This window comes from Lissotriton vulgaris, chromosome 7 (genome assembly GCF_964263255.1).
Source record: "Lissotriton vulgaris chromosome 7, aLisVul1.2, whole genome shotgun sequence".
Lineage (NCBI taxonomy): Eukaryota > Metazoa > Chordata > Amphibia > Caudata > Salamandridae > Lissotriton > Lissotriton vulgaris.
Genome location: NC_141695.1, coordinates 1,191,623,027 through 1,191,647,748, shown reverse-complemented (window position 1 = coordinate 1,191,647,748; position 24,722 = coordinate 1,191,623,027). Strand labels below are relative to the sequence as shown.

Here is a 24,722-nt window from a genome sequence, read left to right as displayed (position 1 = left end):
AAAGAAATCTGATTAGGCGATTTCCAGTACGCTACTATAGCTGACAGATGCACTCTAATGGAAGCATATTTCAATCCAGAAGTTGCCAAGCAAAGGAGGTATGGCAGAATTACCTCCTCCTGTCCTTTAGTAGGATCCAGGTGATGATCCCTATACCATATGTTAAACCTTTTCCATTTGAACGCATAGGACGCTCTCGTGGCAGGCCTCTTAGCCTCCTTTAAAATGTGCATACATTCGGGAGGCAAGTTCAGATGTCCATATTGCAGGACCTCAGGTGCCATGCTGTTAGGTTCAGTGATGGGAGGTTGGGATGCAGTATCCTCCGGTTCATCTTGCTCAATAGGTTCGGCCTGCAAGGAAGTCGTCTGTGTGGACACACAGACAGATGCAGAAGGTCCGGGTACCACCACTGCCGTGGCCAATCCGGAGCTATCAAGATCATCTCCATGTCCGAACTGAGGAGCTTGGACACTACCTTCGGAATCAGAGCCAGGGGAGGAAACGCGTAAGCTAATGTTCCCGACCAATCCATCAGGAGAGCATTCCCCTGCGTCCCTGGCCGGTGGAACCTGGACGCGAAGGCGTGGCATTTGGCGTTTTTGTCGTCTGCAAACAAGTCTATGGCCGGACGACCCCAGAAACGAAAAAACTCTACCACTTCGTCGTTTAGCACGGAGTCTGGCTGATCTTCGAAGTGCCTGCTGAGTGCGTCTGCTTTGACGTTCAATTCGCCCAGAAGGTGCACCGCCACTACTGAGAGGCCGAGAGAGAGAGGCCGAGAGAGAGAGGCCGAGAGAGAGAAGCCGAGAGAGAGTGGGCGAGTCCGCGTGCCTCCTCGTTTGTTCAGATAGAACATGGTGGTCGTATTGTCCGTCTGAACTAGGACTGAGTTGGACTCGATTGCTGGAAAGAAAGCTTTGAGAGCTAGAAACACCGCTCTGAGCTCCATCATGTTGATGTGGTAGGTCTGCTCCTGCGCAGACCAATGACCCTGAATCTGAAGCGGACCCATGTGCGCTCCCCAGCATTGCAGAGAGGCATCCGTCACTATGGACTGGGATGGAAGACGTTGGTGAAAAGGCACTCCCACCAGCACATTCCTCGTCCTAATCCACCATTTGATGGCATTCTTCCTTGCTTGGGAAATAGTGATACGATCTTCCCAACGCCCTGTCGCTTGGTCCTACTGTTCTTCAATGGGCCTGTTGCAGAGGCCGCGTTCTCAGCCTGGCGTTTGGGATGAGAAAAATGCAGGACGCCATGGAACCCAGTAGGGATGCTACTTGACGGGCTGTTGGAAACCGAGACTCTAGCAGAATCCCACATTTCTGTCTCATAGAAAAAAAGTCTCTCCTCCGAAGGAATCGCTTTTCCCAATTTGTGTCCAGAACGGAGCCTAGGTAGTGGATGGACTGTGTCGACCGCTGGACTGACTTCTCCAGGTTTACATGGAGACCGAGCCTGTGCAACTGGTGCAGGCAAAGTTGCAGATCGTGTGCTACCCGCACCGGAGATGGACCCTTTAGGAGGCAGTCGTCCAGGTACGGGTAGATGAAGAGTCCCTTTTTGTGAAGAAAAGCCGCCAGCACTGCCATGCATTTGGTGAATACTCGTGGTGCGGCCAGGAGTCCGAAGGGTAGCACCTTTTACTGGTAGGGTTTGTTTCCTACGACAAACCTCAAGTACTTGCGATGCCGCAGTGCAATCGGAATGTGAAAGTATGCATCTTGCAGATCCACCGAGCACATCCAATCTCCGGTTTGAAGATGTGGGCATATTTGGTGAAGAGCTAACATGCAGAACTTTTCTTTGACGATGACTTTGTTCAAGAGACGAAGATAGAGTATGGGCATGAACTTGCCCTCCTGATGGGGACAAGAAAGTATCTGGAGTAAACTCCCTTTCCCCTTTGAGAGGGGGGGAACTTCCTCTATAGCTCTTTTTAGTAGCAGGATGTTCACCTCTCTCCTGAGCAAGCTTAGCTGGTGAGGGCAAGAGCTCTTTGGAGGAATGCTCCTTGGAAACGCACGGAAACGTAGCATGTATCCATTGCGCAGTATATTCAGCACCCATCGATCTTTTTTGATGCTGACCCACTCTGCCAGGTGTTGTGAAGCCCTTCCTCCCACTGGAGTGGGCAACGGCGCCAGAGGAAGCCACTGCGCAGGCCTTTCCTCCTCTCATTGTGGTAGAGGACTGCTGGTGACCTCCTCTACCTCTGTTGGATTTTCCTCGAAACTGGGATTTCCCCTGGTTCTTATTTTGGGACCACTGAGGGGTTTGAACCCTCTGTTGAGCCCCTCTTCCCTTGCTGGTCTTGAAACGGCGTTTGAACTCTTTTTTCTTTTCCAAACCCACCGCTTTTACTGTATCCAACTCTGTCTTCATCGGAGTCATCTCTTCGTCAGCATGTTCTCCGAAGAGAGAGGACCCTGAAAAAGGCAGATTTAGGATGCGATGTTGAGCATCCGGCTTCAAACCTATGAGACGCAACCAAGCAGACCTCCTGGCACAAACCCCATGTGAGTAGGAGTGCGCCGCAAGAACTACACCGTCCGCTGCAGTGCTTATCAACTGGTTCGCCACCAGACATCCTTCTGTCATAGTTTCTTCGAAGTCCTTCTGGTCTTCTTTTGGAAGCTTTAACTTAAATCTTTCCATTGAGTCCCATAAGGCTCTATCGTATCTACGCAACAGTGCGGCCGCACTCGAGACCTTCAGTGTGGAGGCAGCTGAATTGCACACCTTGCGACCCCACGAGTCCTGTGATTTGCTGTCCTTATCTGGTGGTGCTGAAGAGGAAGCAGAAACTGCATGTGTCTTCCTTGCAGCTGCCACTATCACAGAGTCTGCTGGAGTCAGATTGTACAAAAACTGGGTCAGATGAAGCTGGTTTGTACTTCTTCTGTATGCGGGCCGGCACCGCTCTGATGGTTGCTGGAGTAAGGAAAACGTCCTTGACCGGATCCATAATCCCCGGGACCAAAGGCAGCAGCGGGCGAGAGACAGATTTTTTGTGCAAAGTTTCAAAAATGACTGTCGTAGCCACCTGGGGGACAGACATCTCAATGTTCAGCTTCTGATCTCCTCTTTGTAGGACATCTAGGTAAGTGCCTATGTCATCCACTGGAGAGGATCTAGAAACAGGACTATCCGTTAGCGTAGGAGAGTAATCCCTCTTGGAAGACCTGGTAGAAGAGGTAGATGAAGTAGACTGAGTTCTTAAACGTCTACGGTGCGCACCGTGCCTCCTCTCCCGTGATCTTCTTGGGTGTTCTCCCCATCTAGTAGAGCGAGATCTGACCGGATCTCGCCTTCTGGGTGAACGCGACCTGACCGGATCCTCTCTTCTGGGAGAACGAGATCTAACCGAATGTTCCTTTCTGGGAGAGCGGGATCTGGTTGGCCTTCTCACTGGCGATTTGCTTGCTTGGCGCCTGCGGGACTGCGCCTGTCCACTTCCTCCACCAGCCTCTGGAGAGGAGATCTGTGCTGAGGACTAACATACTCCTGCATACGTCTGGCAGCCCCTGACTCTCGACAATGATCCAAAGACTTGTACCATCTAGGTGAAAGTCTGATCTCTGCAGCCGAAGGATCTGGCTGCCGTACAGGCGATCTGTGGACAGGACTTCTGGATCTTGAGAATGTTGTCGAAGAGCCAGAAGACTGACGTGGAATGGCGAGAAGCTGACTCCGTCACCATGATTACAGAGTTCCTCGACGATGATCGAGCGCTTTCTGAATGCCTTGACGTCGAGCGTTCCTGCGTCGGATGTCTTTCTCTCGACGTCTAATGCCTCTGAGGAGTCGGCGGAGCCATCAATCTCGATGTCGAATGCTTTGACGGCGATCGATGAGAGGATCTGCGATCTGTCAACTGCGCTGAGCAGCCGTCTGCGGAGCCTCCCTCGGCGCGGAACGGCGATGACTAGCCATCGACGGAGCCCTCGCTCTCAACATCGAATGTCTGTGCAACGACGGCGGAGGGGTATTGGTCACCCTCGACGCCGAGCGTCGACGAGACGGCGACGAAGACTGCCTCCTCGACGCCGAACGATGTCTTGTTCTCGACGGCGGAGGGGTCTTGGTCCTAGACGCCGAACGGCGTTTCTTAGACGACGGCGGAGGGGTTACACTTCGACGCCGGTCGTTGCCTGGATGAAGACGGCGGAGGAGTGACCTCCCTCGACGCCGATCGTCGCCGGGATGACGACGGCGGAGGGGCCTTGGATCTCGACGCTGACCGTCGCCTGGTTGACGGCGGCAGTCACATTTCTCGACGCCGGACGTCGCCCGGTTGACGACGGCGGAGGAGATTTCGACGACGGAGCTGGATTCTTCAACGTCGTCGACGTACCTGGTCTTCTTTTCGACGGCGAGCCCGCCGTCGACGGTAAATTCGAAGATAAATGACCCACCGGTGGCTCTTTCCTCAGCGCCGAGCCCGACGTTGAAGCTAAAGGACGTGAAGACTTCTCTTTTGAAGATTTTCTAGCCTTTTTGGAGCCCTTCTTCACCGGAGGCCTTCCTCTAGATGACCTGTGAGCCAGGCCATAAATGCGAATCCTCTCCCTGTCTTTGAGAGTTCTTCCTGACAGGTGCCCGCAGTGAGGACAGGTGCCTGGTTCATGTTCTTCAGGCAGACCCAGGATACAAACGTCTTGGTTGTCTGATTTTGCCTTCTTGTTGCCACAAGAAGGACTTTTGTCAAGAAGTGAAGGCATTCTCAGTTGAAAATGCTCACTAAACTGACTTAACAAGACAGTTTCTTACTTGACTAGATGTAAAATGTCAAAGTAAGTAAAAAGTTGTTAAAAGTAAGTAATTTTCTGTCAGAAAACAGAAATTAGTGGAGCTGTGTAACCAGGATCCTTCCTGAAGGAGCCGGAAAGAACTGACCCCCCTGTCACCCCTGAGGCATGATGGGATACAGGGGGTCATGGGTGCCTTAAAGGCATGGTGTCAGTTTATTGCTATGCAGCTACAGGTTAGCTTTTCAGTCTTTTTAGACTGTGTGTTTGCAATGCAGCCTGGGAGCTGTCTATGCTTTCAGTGAGTTATGAGAATTTCCGCTGATTTCTAAGCATTAAAACAGTTTCTAAACAATCTTTGGTGTTGTTTCTCATGTTTTTAATGCATATTATTCATGTATGTTGGAAATTCTTCACAGCATATTTCAGCTCTGATGTTATTTGGCTGCTATTGCATGTTTTTATAAATATATATGTGGGGCACATATAATATAGTGTTTCCGTGGTCCCGCGCATGGGCGGGAATATTCTAATGCTTATGACTATTGATGAGGATCCCATGGAAGAGAACCGAAGGTTTCCTTCCGCTTCATGGTTCTCTGAATCCCTCCGTTTACAAAGGCAACACTGTAGAAACTTGGAAAGACACTGGCACAGGCACTACAAACCCCTTGATAAACACTCTTATAAAAGCGCCCTGTCCATGTATAAAGATCTTATCTCCTCAGAAAAAACTACTTACTTTACTACTCAAATTAATTTGATAGACAACGCTGCAAAAAAACTGTTTCAGGTGGTCAACCACCTCTCTAATCCCCCTAACCCTCCTCCCGACACTTCTCAAGCACTCTGCAATTCTCTTGCAGACTTCTTCTTGGACAAAGTCACTTCCATCTTTTCTGCCTTCCTTCACGAGCCTTCTTCAACACACAATACTTCTAGGTACGCCTGTACCAACACCTCTTCTTCTTTTCCTAAGTTTAATCAGGTTTCTGAGGAACATATTTCTCATCTAATCTCTACCATTAAATCAATGACCCATGTCCTCCTTCCATCCTCAACCTCATTCCGGATGCCATCCCTCCCGCTTTAGACAACATTTGCAATACCATGTTCCTTACACGTTCCTATCCTTCAGTCTGGAAAAAGGCCATTATCAAGCCACTTTTGAAAAAATCTACCCTGGATCCCACATCACCTTCCAGCTACAGACCTATCGCCTGTCTCCCATTTCCCGCCAAAATTTTTGAAAATCTTATGAATAGGCAGCTTTCCAAATTCATTGACTCTAACCACCTGCTTGACGGTACTCAGTTCGGATTCAGGCAAGGGCACAGAATGAAGACGGCCCTTATAAAAGCTGCTGACGAAATTAGAATGACTCTTGATAAGGGCGGTGCAGCAGTTTTGATACTGCTTGACTTGTCCGCGGCCTTTGAAACGGTCGATCATGCTACTCTGATCGACTGTGTCTCAGCGATTGTTATTCAACATAAAGCCAAAGAACTTCTTGCATCTTTTCCTGCCAACCGCACTCAAACTGTAAAATTTGGCTCCTTCCTTTCCCCCACTTTTTCCCTTCCTTGTGGAGTGCCGCAGGGCTCCTCGCTAAGTCCGACCTTGTTCAATATTTACGTCTCGGACTTAGCGAGGGTGATCAAGTCTTATGGCATCAGTCTTACACCTACGCCGACAACACCCAGCTGGTTCTATCAGTACATCATGATAGTCTCTCAGTTGCAGCTAACTTCCAAGAGGGAATGCTTGCCATCAGCTCCTGGATGTCCTCCAATTGCTTAAAATTAAACTCTGGAAAGACGGAGGTAATGACCTTTGGGAAGCTTGAACCTGCCTGGTCCCCCCTCTGGTGGCCTAGTGAGATGGGTCCTCCACCCGAACCCGTTATTAAGGTTCGTAACCTTGAAGTCGTGTTTGACGACAGACTGCTGTTCCACCATCATGTCAATGCGGTAGTTTCCACCTCCTTCTTTACTCTAAAGAAAATCAAGAAGCTTCTCCCTTACCTTCCCACAACAGCTGGCAAGACATTGATCAGCACCCTTATTTTTTCCAGAACGGATTACTGCAATGCCCTCCTTCTTAACGTGCAGGAAAAGGTTCTAAATAAGCTTCAACTGGTGCAGAATGCCTCAGCTAGAATCTTATTGGGAATACCCAAGTACACCTCTATTACCCCTTTCATTCGACAGTTTCACTGGCTTCTGAACCTCTTCCGCCTATATCTATTATCTAGAGGACACTGCATCTTTTAACAGTCTCCGTTGAATTCACTCATCATGTGCTAGTGTGATCTTTTAGTTCATATATATATGGAACTCTCCTACTATGTTCTATCTCCCTTTTAAATAAAGGGCGATTGTTGTAATTAGGATGATTAAAATGTTTTTCTCCACATATTTTAAGGTTTGTCTTATTCACTCTGCACTGTAAAGCACACTAACTACTATGGGCCATGTTTGTGCAACATAAAACTGCAGAAAATAAACAAAAGGGTTATGATCATTTAAGCCTGAATAAAAGAATCACTGAACAATGCAATGAGTTCCTGGACATAGTTTCCTCCACACCAAAATGCATAAGATAGTCCATTCCAGAAAAGTGGGGTATCTAGAGGACCAAAAACGGGTACATTCTTGCATATGGTATGCAAATAATATGAAGTGAATCGCAGGGGCTGTGAAGTCCTTTATGATTTTAAGGGGACTGCTTCTATTTTATCAAAACCACTGATTACTTGGTCTCACATTTCCCATGGTAAAACAATTATGAATCAATATTCTATTTGATGTTCCTGTGGTGAAGAGATAGCTGTAACTTATTAGCTGTACCAACTAGTGTCAAAATACTCTATTTTGGCATGGTGTGTTCATACCCATTACTTGCATTCTTGGATTAAAGGTACTTGCTCTAACCCAAGAGGGCATGCACACAATATTGCAATGACTTCCTTGGTTTTGGTAAGAATGTTAATAGTTAACTCTAGATTATTGCTGTTGCAATATTGCCAATTGGTATAAACTAGACTGACCAACTCACTATGCAACATTACCTAGAGCTGAGAAAACCACCTTTTTGGGAGTTCAACATAATGTGCAGTGCTTGGATGGATTGTCAGCGTGTTTGATCCCATTATGCTTCAGTGTTATTTGTTTTAAAGAAAACAATAATACACCAAAAACTCACCTTGAGGAGTGGAAACGGGACCAAGGAGTGAAGTAACTGTTGTAGTAGTTGCAGAAATGTTTAGGGTCAGGGCAGGTACAGAGGCAGGAGGATGCTGTGTAACAGGTAGAGATGGTGGAGGGATGGGAAAGGGGACCGTGAGCGGATCCTGGGTAACCATGGAATGAGCAGGCACCTGAGCGATGTCAGGATCAGAAACTGGAGCAGGAGATGGAACTGGAACAGGTGCTGAAAGATCCGGTATTTCAATTGCAGTCAGCGAAGATAGTCTCTGTGGAGGAGCTGCTACACGTGGGCTGTTAACCATAACTAATTGACGCCCTTCGGGTTTTGGAACTGGCTGAAACATCCTACAAAGTGGAAAAAAAAGCTTAGCTATGCCATAAAGAATACAATTAAAAGAGCATAAAAGATTCAAAGACTGATGAAAAGGTTGATGGAAAGAATCCTACTGACAAGAATAGGAGACTATGTGTGAAATGCATAACTAGACAGAAAAGGTAGAGATTCTAATGAATTGCTAATTTGAAAGGATGCAATGTTCTGTGTAACACCTGTCTCTAGATTTTATCAGATTTATCAGTTACCATGCTTTCAAGATATTGAGGTAGATGTCTTAGAATCCTTGGTACATTAATGGTAAAGCAGTTTAAAAACTTTAAAACCCATTACAAAAATGTCATTCATATACTAGGTTTGCACTCCTTTGCGTTCATCTAGTGAGTGGCTAGGCCTGAGCAGTAAGTTACTTACCTTCAGCAATGATGTGTCTTTAAGAGACATATGTTAGTTGTAGATTCCTTACCTTAGAATTTCCCCCAGGCGTCAATCTGGATCCAGAGATTTTAACTGTACCCCTGCGTGTTGGTAGGTGGTGTCGGTCGACTCTGCATGGTTGCTGGGATGACGTTGCGGTGCCTACTTAGACGCCGCCCCTGCGTGCTGACCTAAGATATGACAACTTTCCACGCCTGAAGCACAGAGCCATGAAAGACAATGACCACTGGTGCACCACAACTAGGGCACTGTAAGGGAGCCCATATCCCTAGAAATCAGTTCGCAAAGCGGGGAGCATGTGTGGGGCGGTAAGAAATCTACAACTAATAAATCACTCTACCAGATACATAGTTACCGAAGGTAAGTAACTTGTTCATCTAATAGTTGGATGTAGAGTCCTTATCTTAGAATAGATAACCCAGCAATAACACTCCCAGAGCAGGGTTTGCAAACCAAGTTAACAGGAGAAAGTCCCGGAGGACTTAACAGGCAAAATAGCCATCCCTCCGGACTTGGCTGTCCAGGCAGTAATGTCTGGAGAAAATGTGCGGAGATGCCCACTTTGCCTCCTGCAAGATATCAAGGAGTGGGACTTCATGTGACAATGCAGTGGTTGCTGCCGTAGCCCTAGTAGAATGAGCACGCAACCCCACTGGAGGATCCTACTTTGCTAAAGCATAGCATATCTTGATGCAAAAGACAAGAATCGAGAGAAGGTACGTTTTTGAACAGCCCAGACTTTCTTGGCACCTACATATCCAAGGAAAGTAATTATATTTTATGCATGGACACTGAAATGCACTAACTGGCTTGACTGACATGACAACACTGTGTCCCTATAATAGTGCGCCAGTACCATCCTGCCTAAAGTACTTGAATCATGAAAGAAACCCTTTTTTATTAGCATATTCCTAGGGCAGGGTTTGGCTCTTTTCCCCTTCTCCATTTGTCACAAAATGTGGCTTTCTCTGAAGAATCATGATATAATTGAGAAGGCCCTTTTGGCCTGTCACCATTCTAATCGTGTTTGGTGCTATCACCACACACTACTAACATTTCACTGGCGTGAACTTTATCCTCGAAACACACAATGGACACTCTTTCTTCCCATCCCCAGGTCTTCCCAATACAGAATCTTACTTTTTTGTCAGGGATCCAAGATGTTTTTTACTTCTGTTTCAAACAAATGAGTATATAATAATCTTTGCTTTTCGAAAGTTGATACCACACCTGAAATGGAATACCTTTGTTACAGGGATTGGGATTCACTGGTCGCAATAATAAGTTCACTGTCAGCTAGCTTTCTCTTTCTATTCTAGAAATTCATTTTTTGCGTTCTAGTGCGTTTTAATGTTGGAAGCATGTAACCTTTTTCCATTACTGACATTATCCAGTGCATACAAAATATTAAGTTTGTCTTTGCAAACGAAATTTCACAGCCTGTTTATCTTTCGATGCGTCTCAACTACCTATCACTGAACAGAACAAATCTATGATTTCAGACACTGAAATGCCATGCCTTCTTTCGAAGCATCATTCTTCCCTTCCATAATAATTAACATTCACAAGGAATACTTTTCTTTAATGTGGCACAAAACCTTAATTCATTTGTTTTAGTTACTGTGATTGGAATTCAACGGCGGCAGTAACTCTTCTATTCTCTCCACCTATGTCATCACCTCTACTGGCTTAGTTAAATAATTCTGTTCCTACTTTTTACTGCCTTTGATGTTGCAATTTCACCAATTGTATTTATTTATTGATGTAATCCAGTAAAAGACTTATTATGTATTGTGATTGATACTGCCGCCTGCAGTATCTTTTCTATACCCTTCAACTTCCCGTCACGGATGATAACACGCTTCAGACGTCACGCTCACGTCGGGTCCTCTCCTCGGGACCTATTTAGTTAGGAGAAATGTGTGCGGGCCGAGTGAGAACTGTTTCTCGGGGCCGCAGAGATCACATTCGTAAGTAGAAGCACAGCAGTAAGTATGTTAAAGTTAATCTCTTGGCGCCCTTATCATACACTACACATATGATGACCTCCTTGTTCCAATACTGACTCGTAGTGCGCTTTCATTGAAAGTCTGAGCTTGGTTTTGACGCCCGCCCAACAAAACATTCCCGGGACCTATCTAGTTAATCCCGCCTTATGGGCTTGCCGATGACGCTGGGATTTTCAGTTCTTTTTAGTGGCTAATCCCAAACAATGTACAAGTTTTTCCATTAAATGCATTAATTCTGCCTCTTTTTGCATAGTTTAGGACTGTGCTGCGCCTAACTGACATAAGTACAGCTGGGTTTTACATACCTTCTTTCACTTCCGCTCCTCTATACAGATTGAATGACTAAAACAAGACGCTTTGGTAAGTGGCCCCCATGAATTTAATTTTTTCACTCTCTAAGGTCTTTTCAATAAACCACTTAAATTACAGTGATTTGAAGTATAGACCCATAACCTTTCACAAAATTGGGGTTCTCTATGATATGGCAATAATGTATAGCATAACGGGATTAAAAAAGATTTAAATGTCTCTTGTATATGATGTATGTGTGTCACTTTTGAAATTATTGTAAAATATTGAACATTGTGTTTACCTAGAACAGATGTTACCGGTTACCCTCAAATTCAACTTTGATCAGAGCAAATGATGTGCACTTTTTAATTGGATTGATGTAATAGACTGGTTAATATGCTGATTAGCCCTTTGTTTAGGGCAGGGTTCTTGCTGAGATTTCTTGCGATTTTTATTATGATTAGCATTTTGATTTTTCTTTGTTTTCACCTTTCTCTTTCCCCCTTTTCTTTATTCACTACTTGCACCATTCACTATTGCTCTCCAACCCCAGCCCCCCTTTCCTGGTGTCAGTATTGCTAACCTCTATTCACTCGCTCTGTTCCATTCACTAAACACTAAATCAAAGCCCTATTGCTGATGTTTCTGTTTCACTTAACACTATATCTTTACTGTATCAGCCTTGAAAAAGCCCTTGGACTGCTGGCCATACGGGACAAACATGTGTAGGCTGTTATCTTTTTAGTTATATTTTTGAAAAATAATAATAAATACAATACACTATGCTTTAAAAAGAACATTGTACTTTGGAATTATTATCCTGGATATTATTACTGATTATCAGGCACAGACCTATCTCCAAGCCTAAATCCTATCCAATAAAGAGTTGATCATCCACCTGGAAATCTTTGGTGCGGTCAAGGTAGAATGACAGCGCAGGTTTAGGGTTCAGATGGTGGAGTCTCTACTCCTCCATGGAAGGGTGCAGAGGTGGAAAAAAGGTGGACAGAGGGATAGATTGTTTCTTCTTAAAGTACATTGTTTCATGTAGGACAAAGGCCTCATTCTAAGCACCACTTTGTCCGGATGCACAGAGAAGAAAGGGGGGTTAGAAGACAGAGCTTGAAGCTCACTCACCTGTGAGCAGAGGTAATGGCCACAAGGAAGGCAGTTTGAGTACGGAGCCTGAGAGGACCGTTATGAAGATGCTCAAAGGGAGCACAAAAGATATGGGAGAACACGTTTAATTCCCAATGGGGCATTATCAAAGGAGATGGAGGAAATAGATAGAAGAATCTATTAACATTAGGAGACTAATAAGAATAGCTGATCTGGCAGCCGAAGAAGAGCAGAGATAGCAGCAAAATAGCCTTTGAGAGTGCCCAGAGCAGAGCCCTGCTGGGCCAAAGGAAGTATATACAACAAAAGGACCTCTGAAAGAGGGGCGTAAAAGGGATCCAGTCTTTGCTGAGCAAAATTTAAAAAAACATATTCCATCTACAGACGTATACCGATTTAGTGGAGGGTTGCCTGAGTGTCAAGATTACATTACAGACTTGGGGAGGAAGGTCAAAAGCGGTCAACTTTCGCGGATCAATCTCCACACAAGAAAGTGGAGACTGGACAGACTCGAGTGAAGAACCACCCCACTGCTGCTGCGACAGAAGATCCTTCCGAAGGGGCAGTGCGATTGAAGGATTGATGGCCATGTTCAGGAGCTAGGGGTACCAGACTCTTAGTGCCAGGCCAGAGCCACAAGAATAACTTTGGTCTGGTCGCCATTCATCTTCTTGAGCACTCGGGGAAGAAGTGGTACAGGCTGAAAGTGTTGGAAGCTGGCTCTGTAAATACTATACCACAGTAAGCTCTAGTGTGCACAGGGTCCAGGGAACCCCCAAAGGTAGGCAGAGGTAAAAGTAGATAATACCTTACTCTCTATTTGTGGTAGTGTGGGTGAGCAGTAAGGCTTTATAGGAGGGTAATGTTAAGCATTTATTGTACACACTAAGGCAAGTAATGATGCCACATACTCATAGACTGAACTCAGACTAATTTGTTTGTTTAAAAATATTTATTTTATTTCTAGACCTAAGCCAGGCCTGGTGCAGGTAAGTGAAATAATAGTTTGCAAGATTTATGCAGTGAATTACGTTTGAATGCAGGTTCAAATGCAGTTGGTTGATTTACAGTATAGTCAATCAAAATCACTTTTCAGTTACTTAGATTACTGTACACGTTACTTCTTGGATTACTTTTTAAGTTACTTTTGCTACACAGTGTGATATGCCTAGATATCACACTAGGACATTTTTTCGGCAGCTGGCCCTGTATATACTATAGCAAAGTGAGGTATAGTGTGCTCAGAGTCGAGTGCATCCCCAAAGGTAGGCAGAAATAAAGTTAGATAGCAACCCACTCTCTATTTGTGGTAGTGTGGTCGAGCTGTTAGGCAGTATCAGAGGACCGTGTTAAGCATTTGTTGTACACACTCAGTCAGCAAATTAATTCACACACTCAAAGACTGAACTTCAGAACAATTGTTTTTGTATGAAAATATTCTTTTAGTTATTTAATTTCCTACAACCAAGCAATCCTGACACAGGTAAGTTATAAGTACTTTGTAGTAAGAATACAGTTTATGGGCGTGGCCAAGATGGCAGCGAATTAGGACGTGCTTTACAGTTCCTTCGGCGCCTTGAGAAGCATCGCTTTGTTTAGCACCCTCATCGGCGCCCACCCAGACACGAAATCGGGTTGCCAAGTGCCCCTTTGCTATCCCGCCGAGCTCCGGTCCACCATTTCGCCACGGCGGACCGTGGAAGCGGGATAACCAGACGTGCGGCCTGCACCCGCGCGGGCCTGGGCGGTGATCTGGGCTCAGCCGCAGGAAGAAGCGGGACTGCGGCGGCGGTGAGGTGCGCTGCCCAACGGCTGGAGCAGGAGCGCTCTTGGGGCCTGGGTGGCCTGGCGTGCGGACCCCCCCCTTCCTGGTGAGGCCTTGCGACTCGGCCGGAGGTGTGCCCAGGGACTCCGGAGCGCATTGCAGCCTAAGCAGGGAGGTGGTGAGAAGCGGCGACGCTTACCGGGGACGGTGGAGCCTGTTCCTCCCGTGGTCTTCGGTGTTGGAAGGCCTGCTGACGCTCGTAGCTCGTGGCTCGCGGTCATGGAGCCTGGGCGTAGTGGTGACCGCCTGTACCGTGGCTAGTTGCGGGAATGGAGAAGGGGCGTGTGAGCGGGGCCCGACCCTCTCTGGCAGGGGGAGTGCAGTGCGGCCCAAGGAACGGGAGCAGCGAAGCTGGCGGCCTAACAGGAGTGGCGCCCACCGGGAGGTGGGCTACGCCGGGCACGCATCGGTGCTCAAGGGAAGGTGAGGAGTGGAACGGGGGCGTGTTACTCGCGGTCCGCATTGTCGGCGGACGGTGCATGCCAGCCTCTGGAGGGTGAAGTGAAGCGAATGACTGTCTATAGCTGCCCCCGCTCGGTTAGAGCACCAGTGGCCGCGAGCAATTCGGGAGTCCAGGGGAAGACAGGGGCGCACCCCCCGCAATGCACTAGACTCTGGTGGCAGAAGCACCATGGTCATGTGGAGACCCCGCCATCTTGCTCCGTGAAGCGAGACCCTCCTGGTCGAAGTTTACCGGATGGTAACCTGTGTAGGGCGGCACTGCTGAGCCACAGCGGAGCCTCTGGGGAAGACTGGACAGACCCCTGATCCAGGCTGGTGGCGGTTGCTGTTGGCCCTCGGGGAGGTAGGGGCATCGAGGCGACGCTGGTCTGGTGTGGCTTATAGCTTCCTACGTGTGCTTATAACCTGGAACACGGGTGCATAAGGAAGGACTGCGTGGTGAACAGAAGCTGGAAGCAGCTGGTCTGCTAGAAGGGGCATGGACACTGAGCTTGGGGCCTCGCTGGTTGTATGGTTTAGAGACCTTCACTGCTGTGTAGAGCACGGGCGGCACTGGACGGACGTAGTGGCCCCCTCATATCTATTTCGAGATCCGGCTTCGAGACCAGGCTATAGCCAGTATGGCGACGACCAGACTGAAGAAAGATAAGCCTGGGAAAGATGGGATGTCAAAAGGGGCGACGCAGACTACATAGTCGGTCCACGACAAGTCCCCACGACGGGGTGAGAACGAGGAACCCGCGACCAAGGCCTTCATGATTGAACTTTTTGCGGCCATTAAAGAAGACATATCGGAGCTGCGCTCCCAGGTGGCGTCTGATCTGTGTGAGGTGTGGAGGGACGTAGATGGAGTGGGGGAGCGTATTGCAACGTTGGAGGAGCACGACGTGGGGACGGCAGGGGACATCCACCGACGTCAGCAAGACGTGATTCATCTGACGGAGCAGAACCTAGATCTACAAGCCCATACCGAGGACTCGGAGAATAGGTCCTGTCGCAACAACATCATGATTAGTGCAGTGCCTTGGAAAGGAGAGGGGTCGGACTTGCAGGAGTATGTGGAGGCACTTTTCAAGCATAGCCTGAATGAGGAGGACCTGCAAGTCATACGGAAGGACCGAGTGCATCTATCGGATTGCCACGAGGTCCCAAAGCCCCTCCCTCTGATATTTTGGTGTGCGTCCATGACTTTCAACTGAAGGAGCGGATCCTCCGCAAGGCACGTGACTTAAATCCCCTTCAATTCCGGGATCATCGCCCGTGTTATTTCAGGATCTGGCGGCTTCTACTCTGCTGAAACGGTGGGAATTTAAGCCGGTCACCACACACCTATGGGAGCAAAATGTGCCCTACTCCTGGGGGCATCCATTCCGGCTCATCTTCAGATGGCAGAACAAGCTGTTCCAGGTACGCTCCTTGGCAGAGGCTTTGGACCTTTTGGGTTTGGAGCGGCCTGACTCCTCGTCCGACGGTGGCGGCTCATCTAACAGACGACGGCGACGCTCTGCAGATTGGCAAAGAGTGGGCAGGCCTGTGCTGACAAGGAGGCCCGACTTATCAGCAAGCATGCAGGAGAGGGGTGCTGCGGTTGCTTCTGTGGCCCTGGTAAATGAAGCAGCAACGGACGACGGTGAGGCCCCGAGAGGGTCAATTGCAGGTGCCGGAGGGGGCTACCCCTACGAGGTAACACTTGTGCTTTATGCCCTTCCTCGTGAGGGAGTCCGATATCACGAACTGGAGGAATATTGACTGGTGCCATGTCCCCCTGTCCCCCTGTCCTTGGGGCCTGTCTTATTCTATTTCTTGTATTGTGTTTTTCTTCAGGGGTTTGGGTGGGTTGGGTTGGGGAGGGTAGTGGAGGTAGCAGGGGATTGATCATTTACGGCTTGGAGCTGGTTGGGGGGTCCTCACATGCATCGTGGGTCGGTGGAGGGGGGGGGGGCGTCGGACACATGGAGGGGGATGGATCTGGCTTATTTGGGAGGCTTCATGACACAATTGGTGATTGGGGTGAGATGGAGGATGGGGGAATCAGCAATAAGACCGCTCAGTGTAGATGGTTGGGGAGGGCGGCCCCTGAGTAGCACTGTCGTTGATCCTATCGATGATGCCACTTACTCTAGGGACGTGGAATGTTAAGGGGCTGAAATCTCCCCAGAAGCGCCAAAAGATTTGGAAATATATCATTGACCACCAGTTAGATGTAGTTGGCCTTCAAGAGACCCATCTGGCTAAATCGGAAGACTCACGCCTTAAATACAAACAGTTCCCACTTATTTATAGGTCCTCCGCCTCCACGAAACAGAGGGGAGTGGCCCTTATGTTTCGCTCGGCCTTGCACTTCCAGCCAGTGGGTGTACAGAGTGATAAGGAGGGGCGCTGGGTCATGGTGAAGGGCCTCCTGCGGGGCAGACTTTGCACCTTTCTCGTAATATATGCACCAAACACTGGCCAGAATGGATTCCTCCAAACCCTTTTGGGGAAATTCGTACATTTTGCTGAAGGGCCCTTGATTATCATGGGGGACTTTAATCTGGTGTGGCAGAAAGACCTAGATAGCACTCGCTCACAGAGATCCGACATGGGCTTGTTTTCCTCTGATACGCGACAGAAGATTTTAGACATGGGCCTTTTTGATGCATGTTTCAGAAAAGGGGCGAGCAAGGGATTTATTTTGCTAAGAATTCTTAGTTACAGCACCAGAGGGACTACTGATTAGATATCCTGGCTACTAGAAAATAGTGGCTGAATGCAATTTCACACATCTGAAGTGTTACCACACTAACACATTGAAGAGGTGAAAGAAAAACAATAACCATGTTATTAGTATCAAAAAGATTGTTATTTTCTTTATGACAGGGAAATTAAATCGACAATACAAATAGGGTACAGAAAAAATGCATTTGGGATATACAAGGAGGCGTCTTATATGTTCCTAATATATATCTCAAAATTAGTCTACACTGCTGAAAGATAATACAATGATTTCAAATCGAAAATAAATGAAAATCAAAAGTAGATAATAAATAACAAGCAGAATTAGACTCAGACGTCGACGTTTCGATCTTTTGGAGATGATTTCATAAGACCATCATCAGGACTGAGCTTTAGGCATTAGAGTTGATGACCCTAGGAAAAAATAATGATTCTGAGACAAACACTTCCCAAAGCTTTTGTAGGATTAAGCAGGGCAACATGAGATAACGACGTTGGCGGTGACAGCGTCTTCTCAAAACAGCTGAGAAGACGCTGTCACCGCCAACGTCGTTATCGCATGTTGCCCTGCTTAATCCTACAAAAGCTTGAATATTCACCAACCATTGTTGAAGCAATATCCACAAAGGATTCCTGGATTTTCCTTGCTGTGCAATTGAACTCTATGCACAAGCATTTTCACTTTGGACGCTTCAGACTAATCTCTTAAAAGAGCAATTCCAATTTACTTTGAGCAGCACCACTGACCCCTTCGGGAAGTGTTTGTCTCAGAATAATTTTTTTTCCTAGGGTCATCAACTCTAATGCCTAAAGCTCAGTCCTGATGATGGTCTTATGAAATCATCTCCAAAAGACCGAAACGTCGACTTCTGAGTCTAATTCTGCTTGTTATTAATTATCTACTTTTGATTTTCATTTATTTCTGATTTGAAATCATTGTATTATCTTTCAGCAGTGTAGACTCATTTTGAGATATATATTAGGAACATATAAGACGCCTCCTTGTATATCCCAAATGCATTTTTTCTGTACCCTATTTGTATTGTCGATTTAATTTCCCTGTCAAAGAAAAGAACAATCTTTTTGATAATAATAACCTGGTTATTGTTTTTCTTTCACCTCTTTATGTGTTAGTGTGGTAACACTTCAGATGTGTGAAATTGCATTCAGCCACTATTTTCTAGGAGCCAGGATATCTAATCAGTAGTCCCTCTGGTGCTGTAACTAAGAATTCTTAGCAAAATAAATCCCTTGCTCGCCCCTTTTCTGAAACGTGTTAATTGCCCAAGCCCGCAAGGGTATATTAGGTTGCTCACCCCTTCATAACTTCTTTTTGATGCATGGCGCTTCCTATACCCCCAATCTAGAGACTACACTTTTTTCTCCCACGTCCATCGCTCTTATTCCCGACTTGACTATTTCTTCCTGAGTCAGTCCCTCCGAGGCGACCTCCGCGAGGCCAAGATTTTTCCACTGTCCGTTTCCGACCATAGTTTGCTCGCAGTGTGCCTTTATTGGGGCATGAAGAGTAGGGCCAGCCCTAGATGGTATTTCCCGGCGTCCCTGGTTCAGGACAAAACCTCCTGTAACACTCTGCGAGGAGTTATATCGGAGTTTTGTGCACTTAATGATCCGGGGGACACCTCAGTCTTCACCACATGGGACGCCTTAAAAGCGTGTGTTCGCGGGCAGTGCATGGCCCTGAATGCTGCTCTTAATAGACAAAACAGGTGATGGACAGAATGTGGATCAATGTCACACATTAACCCCAGTCCAAAGATCTGGGCCCAAATCCATCGTTTTTTTGCACTCCACACCACCCTGGGTTAGACAATGGCGATATGCAAATCAGCTCTGACCCTGTGCCCCATGGGAACAGTCCAGTCCGAACTACAAAAGCCATGTCCTTCCCAGAACGGAATCAAGCATCCGAGGACCGGACCGGTTTCGAGGTAACACCTCATCAGCCCGGCAAGCTTGACTCCAGTGGTGTGGAGTGCCTGGGACCCACGTCTGAGCATCCCCAGCGCACTTATGGCGGCAATTGCAAACAAAACAGGTGATGGACAGAATGTGGATCAACGTCACACATTCACCCCAGTCCAAAGATCTGGGCCCAAATCCATCGTTTTTTTGCACTCCACACCACCCTGGTTTAGACAATAGCGATATGCAAATCAGCTCTGAACCTGTGCCCCATGGGAACAGTCCAGTCCGAACTACAAAAGCCATGTCCTTCCCAGAACTGGAACGGATACAAGTCCCGGGGAGGCGGGAGTGCATGTAGGATTCTGCAGCTCTACATGCCAAGAACAGATGCATACTGGCAAGTAGCATTTTCCTTTCGAGGCATATAAGCTGCAGAAACTACATTTAGCAACGATTGTGCAGCAGTGTCTCCCCTAGCTGTGGTCGCTTGTATCCGTTGCAGCATACTGAAAAAGTGTTTTAAGGACAGCTTGGCCTACTGCAGCTTGCTGCTTGGCTTGCACATCAACACAATAGTGTTTAGTGAAGGTGTGTATTGTAGACCATGTTGCTGCCTTGCATATATCCTCTAATGGTATGTTTCCTAAGAAAGCCATGGAGGCGCCTAGTTTGCGCGTTGAGTGTGCTCTAGGAGGAACTGTTAGTGTACGTTTAGCCTTGTGATAGTATATTTGAATACACTTTACAATCCATCTAGCAATACCTCCTTTAGAGATAGGATTGCCTTTGTGTGGGGGAGAGAAGGATACAAATAGTTGTTTTGTTTTCCTGAATGATTTAGTCCTGTCTGTGTAATATAGTAGAGCTCTTCTAACATCTAGGGTGTGCAAAGCTCTTTCTGCAACAGAGTCCGGTTTTTGGAAGAAAAAAAAACACTGGTAACTCTACTGATTGGTTTAGGTGAAAAGGAGTAATCACTTTTGGTAGGAATTTTGGATTGGGTCTAAGAACCACTTTGTTAGGATGTATTTGAAAAAATGGTTCTTCTGTTGTGAATGCTTGGATTTCACTAACTCTTCTGAGAGAGGCAATGGCAACAAGGAAAGCAGTTTTCCATGTTAGAAATTGTAGTTCACATTTATGTAACGGTTCAAAAGGGGGTCCCATGAGTCTTGTGGTTCCATACTGGAGCAGGTGGTAACCTGGGTGGGATTATTCTTTTTAATCCCTCCATAAATGCTTTTATTGCAGGTACTCTAAATAGAGATAGATGTGGTCTATTTTGTAAATATGCTGCAATAGCTGCTAGATGCAGGCGTATGGTAGAGTAAGCCAAATTGGACCTTTGTAAATGTAGAAGGTAGCAAATGATATTTTGGATGGAAACATCCAAAGGATCAATGTCATTGTTGTTACAGTATATTGAAAATAGTTTCCACTTAGCAGCATAGCATGCTCTGGTAGTGGGTCTTCTAGCTTCTTTAATTATATCCATACAGTCTGGTGGTAGATTTAAGTAACCAAACGCTAGGACTTCAGGAGCCAGATCGCCAAATTCAGTTGGCTTGGTTCTGGGTGTCTTATTTCTCCATGGTTCTGTGTTAACAGGGATGGCGTGAGCCGTAATTTTTGATGTGGAACCATTGAGAGATCTAGTAGCGTGGTGAACCACGGTTGACGTGCCCATGTAGGGGCCAATAGTATCAGTTTGAGGGACTGTTGTCTGAGCTTGCTTACTACCAGTGGGATGAGTGGGAGAGGCGGAAAAGAGTACACAAATCTGCCTGACCAATTCATCCATATTGCATTCCCCTCTGACCGTGGGTGTGGAAACCTGGTGGCGAAGGCTGGGCATTTTGAGTTCTTGTGGGTGGCAAACAGGTATATTAGTGGATGCCCCCACATTGGATAGAATAGTTGAATTACTTGTTGGTGCAACTCCCATTCGTGAATCTGTTGTGATTGACGACTTAACAGATCTGCTATCTGGTTGTGGATACCTGGAAGGTGTTCTACTGTCAGATGTATGTTTTGAGGAATGGCCCATCTCCAAATGTTCTGTGCAAGTTGGGACAGTTGCAGAGTGTATCCCCCCCTGTTTTTGTATGTAGTACATGGCTTTCATATTGTCCGTTCGGACTAAGACAGCTTTGTTTTGGATTTGTACTTGAAAAGTTTTGAGTGCTAGGAAAATTGCTAGCAGCTCTAGGTGGTTGATGTGGAACTGTTTCTGTTGATTGTTCCACTGACTTTGTGTGGTATAATGCAGTAGATGGGCTTCCCATCCTGTGAGGGATGCGTCTGTCGTGAGCACTACTTGTGGAACAGGTTCTAGGAACGGCCGTCCCTTTGTAAAATGTTTGGTGTTCCACCATTGTAGAGAGCGATATGTACGGCTGTCCACCAACACCAGGTCTGTGAGCTGACCTTGAGACTGATTCCACTGTTGTGCTAGACATTCCTGTAGTGGACGCATTTGCAGTCTTGCGTGGGAAACTATGAAGATGCAAGATGCCATCATCCCTATTAATTTCATGAACACTTTGGCTTGTAGAGAGTGCTGGCATTGAAAAAGGGAGACTAAGTTCTGGATACTTTGAATCCTGGCTTGACTGGGATAGGCTTGAGCTACTGATGTGTTTATAGTAGCTCCTAGATATTGATGAACGTGCGAAGGCTCTAGGTGCGACTTGGTGTAGTTTATCGTAAACCCTAAGTTGTGCAGTGTTTGAATTGTTTGCTTTGTGTGTTGTGCACATTGGTTGTACGATCTTGCCTTTAAGAGCCAGTCGTCTAGGTAGGGGAAGACATGTATTTGTTATCTTCTGAGATGTGCTGCCACTACTGCTAAGCACTTTGTAAACACTTGTGGTGCTGTTGTAAACCGAATGGAAGGACTTTGAACTGATAGTGTTGTCCTTGTATGACAATCCTTAAAAACATTGCTGTGCGCAGGATGTATTGGAATGTGAAAATAGGTGTCCTTTAGGTCTAGTGTGGACAGAAAATCTCTCTGTTGTAGTAATGGGAGTACCTGTTTTAAAGTGCTCATGTGAAAATGATGTGATTGAATGTAGTGATTGAGTGGTCTGAGGTCGAGAATTGGTCTTAAAGTCCCGTCCTTCTTTGGAATTAGGAAATACAGGGAGTAGACTCCTGTTCCTTGTTCTTCTAATGGAACTACTTGAATAGCATCTTTTTTGTAGGAGTGCTAGAACTTCCTGTTGAAGCAGTTTTATGTGTTCTGTAGACATTGGACGCTGCCTGGGTGGTATGTTTGGGGGGGTTGCAGGGAGTTCTAGGCAGTAGCCATGTTGGATAATCTGTCTTACTTACCTGTCTGTTGTGATGGAGTTCCAGACAGGTAGGAACTGTGAAAGTCTGCCCCCACAGGAGTGCTGTAGGGGAGGCAGAGGGAAGTCCTTGTTTAGGAGCGGAAGAGGAGCGGTTGGTGTTACTACCTCTACCTCTTCCCTTGTTGTTATGGCCTCTGTATCCTCCTCTAAAAAATCCTCTATTAAAGGAGGTCTGCATGTGTGTTTTAAAAGACGATGTTGTGTCTGCGCCTGTCTGCTTGGAGCCTCCTCTGTAAGAGGAGCGGTGAAAGGAACCTCTAGCTTGGGTGTATTGTAACGCCCCCATAGACTTAGCGGTATCTGTGTCTTTCTTCATGTTTTCTAATGTATTATCTACCTCCGGCCCGAACAATTGGTTCTGATTAAAGGGCTGGTTTAGAATGGTAGTTTGTACCTCTGGTTTAAAACCTGAGATGCGTAACCACGTGTGACGCCTGAGAATAACGCTAGTGTTTACTGCTCTGGATGCTGTCAGCTACATCTAGTGCACATTTAATTGAGGCATTTGAAATTAATTTGCCTTCTTGTAAAAGTTCCGCTGCTAGATCCTTGTGTTGACCTGGTAGGTGTTTTATTAACTTTTCTATTTGATCGTAATGGGCCCTGTTGTAGCGTGAGAGTAAAGCCTGTGTGTTTGCTATGCGCCATATGTTTGTTGCTTGTGCAGCAATTCGTTTCCCTGATGCATCAATGATCTTGGACTCTTTGTCAGGCGGGGGTGTGTCCCCAGAAGTTTGAGAATTGGCCCTTTTGTGTGCATTAGACACTACCAAGGAGTCTAGTGGCAGATGACCCTTAATGTATACAGGATCAGCTGGTGCTGGCCTATACTTCTTCTCGATTCTAGGATTTAACACCCTACACCTTACTGGATCTTTAAAAATCTCTGGAGCATGTTTTATGACTCTCTTAATCATTGGTAATATTTGAGTAGACCTTTGTGACTGTTTGAATGTGTCTAACAAGAAGTCCTCCTCAATGTCATCAGAGTGCATTGGAACCCCATGGTAAAGTGCAGCTCTGTTTAACAAATGATTAAAACCAACACTGTCCTCTGTAAGGGAATGTTTTGTTGGGTAGTACTGAGGATCAGGGATGTCTGGTGCATTATTTGGTGAAAAATTATATGCATCCTCATCATCCTTAGGGTATTGTGTTAGCATCCTCATCTAAAGGGTATGTATGTGTTTCTGGAACATCAACCCCCCCCCCCCCCCCCCAAATCATACTCCTCATCAGTGTGGTGTGATGATGCAGGAGAGTGAATAGGAGAAGTTATAGGTTTTACAAATGGATTACCAGAAGAAGAAGAAGGTGAAGGAGAGGAAGGGTGCATTGGAGAAGTTGCACAGTCCTTCTTGGCAGGGACCACAGGTGTAAGTGATGTGTCTGCTGGTCTCTTCTTATAAGGAATTGCTTCCACATGTCCAGTTTTTTTAGATTAATATTGTAAGAAGTTGGCCTGATACACAGTGATCACTAGAATAGTGAGCACTATATATCATACCAAACGACCCTTATTGATGGCTGGTTGTAAGTCAACCTTATAGACCAGCTATCCTAGTAGCGTGGACAACACCACACAAGTTGTTATGAAAATAAAGGATATTTATTTATAACAAGTCTACCCTGAACTCTTTATGAGTCAGGGAGCTAAGCACAATACAAAACTCTTACAAAAATACTTTAAGTTGCACAATTTACACAAATGCCAGAGGGGCACGAAAAACCATATACTATAAAAGTGGAATGCGAAATGCTAGCAGGTGAGTAACACGATCCAGAGGCTTCAGGATCGCTAGGACTGCACTACTGAACCCTAAGGTTTGGAGCAGGAGGCCTAGGGAGATCGGGTGCAGAGTGTGCACTCTCACGCGGGATGCGGGACAAAGTCTATGGAGGCTAGTATTTCTAAAGTTACTGTTTCCGGACGAATCCGACTAGGTAGACTAAAAACGAAAAAGGATCTGGACACTTGGATAGTGAACCTGCGTTGGAGCACCAAAATGCTCGGGTTACCTAGCCCAGGGGCTGCGGCTGCATAGGGTTCAAAAGACGTCGGGAATCCTCGTTGTAGTCTATGGAGACTGAAAGAAGAAGTTGCTGGCAGGCGACCAGTGAAGATGTTCGATGTGATCCAAGCCTGGATCAGTGATGGAGACGACCTGAAAGCAGAGGGGACTCAGTTCTTAATCACTAGCCAGTGATTGTGTGGGCACCAGGATGGCACCGGATGAGGTCACCGCGATCAGGTGAGTGGGCGACGCTGGACTCTGCA

The 24,722-nt window shown here is 46.5% G+C and overlaps 1 protein-coding gene across 1 annotated transcript in view; it reads right to left on the bottom strand.

Annotated features, from left to right (window-relative positions):
- Nucleotides 1-24,722, bottom strand: part of SRCAP (Snf2 related CREBBP activator protein) — a 1,720,489-nt gene that overhangs the window by 837,409 nt on the left and 858,358 nt on the right. Inside the window, exon 20 of the mRNA XM_086931673.1 lies at nt 7,962-8,311. Within this exon, the coding sequence (XP_086787799.1) occupies nt 7,962-8,311 (350 nt within the window). The remainder of the gene's footprint in view (nt 1-7,961; nt 8,312-24,722) is intronic.